The sequence below is a fragment of the Aspergillus tanneri genome (genome assembly GCF_003426965.1).
Source record: "Aspergillus tanneri strain NIH1004 chromosome Unknown AapTan_7_pilon_pilon_pilon, whole genome shotgun sequence".
In the NCBI taxonomy this organism is placed as follows: domain Eukaryota; kingdom Fungi; phylum Ascomycota; class Eurotiomycetes; order Eurotiales; family Aspergillaceae; genus Aspergillus; species Aspergillus tanneri.
Genome location: NW_022984634.1, coordinates 1,116,827 through 1,125,018, shown reverse-complemented (window position 1 = coordinate 1,125,018; position 8,192 = coordinate 1,116,827). Strand labels below are relative to the sequence as shown.

General features: G+C 29.1%; 1 protein-coding gene across 1 annotated transcript; it reads right to left on the bottom strand.

Annotated features, from left to right (window-relative positions):
- Positions 1–2,048: 2,048 nt before the first annotated feature.
- ATNIH1004_006955 (uncharacterized protein) lies at positions 2,049–4,931 on the bottom strand (the record flags this gene model as incomplete). Its single annotated transcript, XM_033571582.1, has 2 exons — positions 2,049–2,262; positions 4,795–4,931. The coding sequence occupies 2 exons, from the start codon at positions 4,929–4,931 to the stop codon at positions 2,049–2,051; spliced, it is 351 nt and encodes a 116-aa protein (XP_033424897.1).
- Positions 4,932–8,192: the final 3,261 nt, after the last annotated feature.

Below are 8,192 nucleotides of genomic sequence, written 5' to 3'. Positions count from 1 at the left end.
TTTTTCTTTTTCTATTAGCTTATCCTTCCATAATTCTGCAAAATTCGGTGAAATAATTAATTAAAGTAGTTTTAATAAAATTATATAAAGGTCTTGCACTTTGCTAAATTTTACCTATATTTAGCTCTACTGCTTTAGTATAGATATTTTCCCATTGGGAAATCTATAATTTAATAGAGCTAACTCGAGGTGCTTTTTAAATTGCATAATATTTTTAAATAATATACCTTTTTCAGGATTATTAAAAGGTGCTATCTTAGATTTTAATATTAATAAGATATTTAAGGCTAAATTATTTCCTATAATAGCTTGCTTATTATTATAGGATATTAAATTGGTAATAATTAATAGTATATAAAAAATACTATTAGTTAATTATATTTTTTAGATTTTATATTATATTCACAAATAGCATCACACCATAGGTCATGCTTTTTAGTATTAAGGTCTAGTATTAAACTAGCCCTTTTATTAATATTCGAAACATCAGGGTACTAAGGCTTCCTTAGTATATTTAGTTTAATACCTATATCAGGATTTATATAATCCCAGACGCCCTTATTTTAAGCAATAATCCTGATATTATTAAACCATAATAGCCAGTTATCTTAGCTTGATAGAATTGTTGACACCTTAGTTAAATTCATATAGTATTAATATTAACCTGCTTGATATTAATACTAATAACTATAATAAGGTTTGCACTAAACCTTATACGGCAAGACCTATACCTAACTAGGTATAGCTTCAACCTTAATTGGAATAAGGTTTGTCCTATATATAAAACACCTTTATAAATTTAAAATAGTGAAGCAATTCGGGAAGGTATATTAAATAATATAGGTATTCGGCAGGTTAAATAATAAGATATAAGAAGAAGATAAGAATAAGTAAAATAAAATAATATTCACAGCTATACCAGGCTTATAACTGTCGGAAGAAGGCGGTAGGGGAAGTAAGGTATAATAAATATTAGTAATATCTTTAATAGATTCTTATATTCTTGTAATAATAATATATTAAAGAATAAATGGATTAAATTGCTTGTCTCCTAATTATAAAAATTGCTTCCAAAGACCTGCTTTTATATTCGCATTTTAGTTTCCTTTTTGGGTAATTAAATCTGTATTAAAGTTTAGGTAAGACTTGCTTTAAAATTAACAGAGTCGTATAGCCAATTAATTTCTTATAAAATCTCATGGAAATAGATTAAAATATTTTATAGTTTTCTGTGACTTATAAATTATAACTCATAATTTTTCCATGGTTTTGCTGATATTTTGCAGTAGTAATTGGTGCCTGATATATTAGGCTCCTATTTCTGACACTAACTAATCAAGGTAAACTTTGGTACATAATATAAGGTTCTAGCTTAGAATAAAAGTGCCTAGGACTAACTATATAGACCCTATTATTAAAAATTAACTAAAATTCCCAGCGAAACCTCTATTGTACCCTAAAGCTTCACTAATTAATTTTAGGGCCAGTACAATACTAGACCTAGGCCTTAATAAAAGGAAGCTCTAGGGAAATGCTTTAGGGAGTATAACCTAAAAAGGTATTAGTAAAAAAAGATAGTAATATTTTATCTATACTACTAATTATATTAAACTTAATTTTGCTGATTAAGAAGCGGTACAGTAAACTATACAAACTAATATAGCACTTTGTTCCTTCCTTTTTAACATGGTCAACAGTGACAGAGCGTATAACAGAACGCAAAAGGCCGCGTATATTCCTATAGGATGTTATTATTAAGATGGCTGTTAATAAGAGAAATGTAGATTTTAAGTATTTTAAGCTAGGTTCTAAGATATTTGTAACCTTAGTACGTTTGAATACGAAGCTAATAAGGTCGAATATAGTATAAAATACAGTACTAGATATTTTATTGGCACATTTATACGTTTTAATAATAATAAGAACCTAAGATTAAACCAACCTGTTAAAATAGAGCAGTCTAACTCTGCAAAAATTAGAATATACTAGTGAATATAAGACTAAAGAACAATACTGCCGGTAAGTCGTTTTAGTTTCAATAAAATAGGTTAACACAGGTTATATATATGATATATCCTGTTGGTATCGAAGGGCGCGCTGAGCGCCGCTAAGCCGGCTGACCCCGCGCGCTCACCGCCCCGGCCGCTCAGCGGGGCCGTGGATATCCCGGGATATTTGAAGTTGCTCAGCGCACGGGCCCCCCAGCGGGCAGATTCGCCACTAAGCCGCTGAATCATCCATACCGCCGCAACCGTGGATATCCTGTTGTTATTAACAGGAAGTTAATCGCTATATATTTTTGAAAGCGCTGCCCAGCGCTGATATTATTTGTTCTAGTATTACTAGGTCAGAGCTCTTATCTAAATTTTATATAGACATAATATTATAAGTTTTAAACTTATTCTAACTCGCTGGTTGAGAAAACTTATCCAGATTCTAAGTAATTTAATTAAAATCACTAAATACCCAAGAATGATTTATTTTATATTATTAACAGGTTATAACAATATAAAATAGGGTTTTTTCTAATATTTTTAACTTTAAAGTGCTGGCTTTTGCCTATCTTTTGCTAATTAGCCTAAATATACTATAATACATGTTGCATATCCCAACTATTTTAAATCTAAGTATAAGATTTTTTATGCACTTTTAACATAAAAAAAAAATCTTGCTGTGTAGTAATTAATGTAATTAATTATATCAGTTAAAAATAACTGATAAAAAAAGTATTATTTATACGCAATGATTTTTCTAGTTTATTGATGGATACTCTTCTTTAAATGCATTAATTAAAGTGCGTTTTTTATATAGCTATTAATAGTACTGCCTTATACTAGAACTCTAAGAAGTAGTTAATTAATAAGCAAGCGCCACACCTCCAATATTTCTGTCTTTTTTTAATCAAGTTATTTAAACCAGAACCACCATGCCACGAGAAAGGGCCTTAGAAAAAAACTTTAGAGCATTAATAGAAAAAATTGTTCTAGTTATTTCTACATTAAAAAGTTGTATATTTAGCCTAAACGACAAGCTGCACAGGTGTCTTGAATATCTAAAATAAACACTACGACAGCAGCTTTATAGAGTAACTTTATAGCCTAAAAAGCACGCTAATAATTATAAATCTACTTTAAAAAAATTTTTTCTTGTGTAATAATACTATTAGTATCAGACTAGATATAAAGCTCCTCCCTGACTGTTATACAACTTTATTAAACAGTATAATAAATTTAATATGGAATATTTTTAATATATCTATTAGCATGCTAAATATTCGAATAGTGCTGGCAACCTACTATACTATATACAAGAGCCTGTAAAACACGCAAGCTCAGAGGAAGAACATAGTCAATTTCATTGATCAGTGTGAGGTTGAAGATGGAAGGTGGACGAGGTCAAACGCTCGAAGTATGAACGAACGACGTAGGGTGACCGCTGAGAACCACTTACGCAGTTCCAACCCGTACGAGCGTGCAACAATGCCAGCACAATTATTATATAATTGTTATTCTAGGCTATTAAACAAGCAGACAGTTAATATCTGGTTAAGGATAAGGCATAGCTTTTGTTTTAACTATACTAATAAACTTAATTTTTTAAAAGCCTATCCCAGTGTGATAGATTAATCTACTTGACCGGGTAGATTAACCGGTTAGCTGGGTAAGATAAGACGGCACCCCTACAAGCAGGGCCACCTTTCCCATACAAAATAGCACTTTTTGATAATTTTTTATTTCACCAACTATAAATAATTCTTAATATAAATGGTAATTTATATTTATTATATCTAAAAAAATATGTAGAATTTTTTTTAACTTAATTATTTAATGTAGAGAAAATGCAATGGTGTATTAATATTTTTAAAAAATCCCATATAAAAATATATGGTGTTATCTAAATACAGGTATTAAGAAATTGGTAAATAATATAAATATAAAAATAATATTTTAAATTATAGTAAATTTAAATAATTTGTGGCTAAACTTAAAATATAAAGTTATTAAAAATTAAATTTTTTAATTTTTTATTACCTCCCCATATAAAATTTTTTATATGGGAAGATCTAAAGTTATCTAAAAAAATCAAACCTTTTTAAACCCCTTTAAAAATTTAATATAAATTATATATCAGAGTAATGTATGCTATATATAAAAATAGAATATAAATATTTATTATTGGTTATATTAAACATAGAATTTTTATTAATTTTTATATGTATTTTGTGTGCGCAGATATTTTAAGTATAAGAATATTTAAAACACTTTACAATACACACAATATAAAAACCTTTAAAATAAAAATATACATAGGTATTTAACAGTAACCTTAATATAAAATACCATTTATATAACAAATTACACAGTAGATTGTAGACTTATAAGCCTCCAAAAATGTCTATTTTGTATGGGAAAGGTGGCCAGGCCCGTTTGGAGGGGTGGCCCGCTTGTAGGGGTACTATCTTAGTGTCGAAGGTGGTAGGGGAAGTAAGGTATAGTGAATATTAGTAATATCTTTAATGTAGTTATTCTTATTTTCTTATATAATAATAATATATAGAGGAAGAAATAGATTAAATTGCTCGCTTTATTATTATAAAAATTATAGTCAAGGACGTGCTTCTATAGGCATTTTGGTTTCCTTTTTGGGTAATTAGATCTGTACTCAAGTTTAGGTTAGACTTGATTTAAAATTGATATTATATAGCCAATCAATTTCTTATAGAACCTTATAGGAATAGATTGAAATAATTTATAGTTTTCTGTGACATAAATTATAGCTCATAATTTCTCCCACTCCTGCAGATCCAGCTGCGAGGCGGAGCGTGTTGCCAAATCCTTCAGTGCATCTACGGCCGGTCCCTCTTGCAGGGCACAAACAAGTAACTCTCGAACGAATGCACCATTCCGCATCGGCGAGCTGAATGCAGTCATGACGATCCTGCTGGTATTTGCGGTAGTAATTGGTGCCTGATATATTAGGCTCCTATTTCTAACAAATAGTAGAAGCGAATATCACCTATATCTTATACCAGAATAATATATAGAACGCCCATAGATAAGATAACTATACAATTAATAAGACCATGACAATACATTAACGCGTCATTAATATAGTACCGTAGCTTTGCGTCACTGTATAATTAGCTTATTAATAAGGGTTTAGAACCCGACACACCTAGAGCCTGTACGGAGGCTTCAAAGTAAACTTTTAGGCAGCTTAATATTCAGCGACAAAGTCGTATATCTCCGGGTAGTTAATTAACTAATTGAGTACTAAAAACACCTTATAATTCCCCATAATTAAAGAAGCAAGAAGCTTAGAAAGGGTTTAAAAAATATATAAAAACTTTATATTTTTAAAAGTATAATTAAATAGGATTACTAAAAGGTATAAAATAGCCCTAAATAAAGCATTTCTTGCATATAAAGAAGCAAGGGATTTACAAGCTGTAAATCAAACATAGGTTGCCTATTAAAAAAAGTAATCTAAGCAACAAATAGCTATGATAAAGGGCCTTTTTAGAAAAAAAGCCCAGGAGTGTGGAATAAGGTTTGAAAAGCTTAAAATACTATGCTAATAAATATAGGGCTATTTATAGTTTAGTAACGTATAAAAGCACCACCACAGTGTTCTAGAAGGCTATAGTATTTAGGGTTATAAAATTAATAAATATCCTTCTTAAAATAGTAATAAGGTTTTATAAATAGATATGCAGATTCTTTGGTGCTTTGTATGGCTTCCTTTTTACTAACCGGGAGAGAGGTGCAGTGCTCGCTTATTAATTACACTACTAGCTATTCTATATAGTAAGTTTATAACATAATTAGACACGCAGTGTCCCGATTTTCTTTTACGCAATAAAAGCAGCAGTTGCAAATTCCCTTACACTACTACCTATATTATTAAATGGAGGATAATTCTTATATTGGGAGAATTCTCCTGACCAGGCACTTAAATTCAGAGAAAAAAATCAGACACTCGGTGTTCGATTACGTTGTAGTTATTGAAATTACTCGCCTTTGTGGGACCAGCTAAACCACGAAATATATAAGAATATCATAAAGCTTCCCAGGAGGCATATTGTATAAAAAATGCGTTCTATTAGGAAGCCTTCGCTTGTATAGCTTGAATTATAATATATCTAATAAAAAATTCGCCCCTCTATATTGGGTCCTACGTAATTTCTCTTAAATATGTAATAAATTATATATTTACAACATAATTCTTAGAAATAATAGGCTTAAGTTTTTATATAATCCTATAGCATTTTACAACTAAAAAAGTAGTAAATATACTATCCTCACTACAATTTAACACTGTCTGGAAAGTATGTAGATCTTTTAAATAGCCTTTTTTTAACGCTATTTAATAATATCATAGGTATAATTTTAAGAGAAGAATCTAAGTTGGAGATACCCAGATATTAAGTAAATAGTTACTTTATAATGCTGACTAAAGCCTTTCTTTATATTTATAATATCCCTCTAGGCCTACTATAATATAATCAGTGAGCACCGGACCTTTTTAATTAGTAAAAATCTATATAAAACACCAAAAAACTTCTATTTTTATATAAAACCTAATTACTAATTTAACTAGGATATTTAATAATTTTATAACCCCGAATACCATGGCCAGAATAATGTGGTGGTGCTTTTATATATTACTAAAATATAAGTAGCCCTATATTTACTAATATAGTATTTTAAGCTTTTTAACCCTTATTCCCCCATTGTAAATACTCCTAGGCCTTTTTTATAAAAAAGGTGTTATTATAGCTATTTATTGCTTAGATCGCTGTTTTTTAACAGTTTATTTTACTTGCAGCTTGTAAACCCCCCGCTTTTTAATATATAAGAAAAGCTTTATTTAAGGCTAAATATTATGCCCTTTAATAATCTAGTTTAATAATACGTTTTAAAATATTAGGGAATATTTATATACCTTTAGCTATTTTTTTTATTTAAATACCCGCCCCCCTAATTGCAGAAAATTATAATGTTCGTTTAAGCACTGAATTAGTTAAATAACTACCTGGAGGTACATACTAGGAGAGCTCGGAAACATAATAGCCAGCCTGGGCCTTAGTTAAAATGCTTAGTTAAATGCGAAGTGTCTATATTCACGCCTTTAGGCCTAAACCTTTAAAAGGCTAGTAATTATTTCTGTAATACACATAGTCCTATCTTCCCTTTTATATAGATACTCCTATTTGCACTATAGTGCACTATTTAGCTCGTCACTAACTCCACATATAACAGTGTAGGACTTTTAGTTAAATATTAAGTTTTAAAAGCTTTTTCTAGGTTAATAAAACTAAGCCAGTTCCTAAAAAGCCGCCACTCTTAATATTCTCCTCCTTTTAGGGCCTCTGTACGGACTCTGGTATAGGGTTTAAAAAAAAGGTTTATTAATATAGTTAAAGCTAGCTATATTTTATTTTAGCCAGATATCTATACACATAATTTGGTGGCCTAAACAACCAATATCAAGTAATTAAAGAATATGTTATAAGTATACTAGTATATAAATTAATATATAAATTTTAATCTTATCAAATTAAAAAGTAGTTAAATAGCTTTTATAACTATTAAAAAAAAACTAGTATGTAATATTGTCCAGTTATATAGCTAGCTATAATAAAAATAATACTTTTAAGCTAGTATAGCTTAATTTTATTATTTATTTATTTTTATTAACTTTAGTCCTTTAGTAATTAGTAATCTTTTATACCAACTTTCTATATAGACCTTTCCTCTAAAGCTAATACAAGGAGAAAATACCTAACGAGTAAAGTTAATATATTTAATAGTAGTTACTAATACATTTTTAGTTATTTACCTATACTAGAAATAGTTTTCCCTGTATATTAGTTATAATAACTACTTTAACTACCAGGCCTATTATAAAGCTAGTTTTATTGTATTATAATATATACATAATTAATATTTGTTTAGGATCCTTATATTTTACCTGTAATTATATTATTAAAAATATTTTATTTACTACACTATTTAATAAAGCTCTATACCTACTTATTACTTATAATTTAAAGGGTTAGCGTTGCATGTAAGGGGGTTTGGCCCCTTAGCCCTCGTGTTTCCTTTCTCCTTGCCTATTATATAATTAGTATATTAATTAGTACACTTTATTACGTGGCCTTTTCCACTTTCTTTTGTTTCACAAATTAT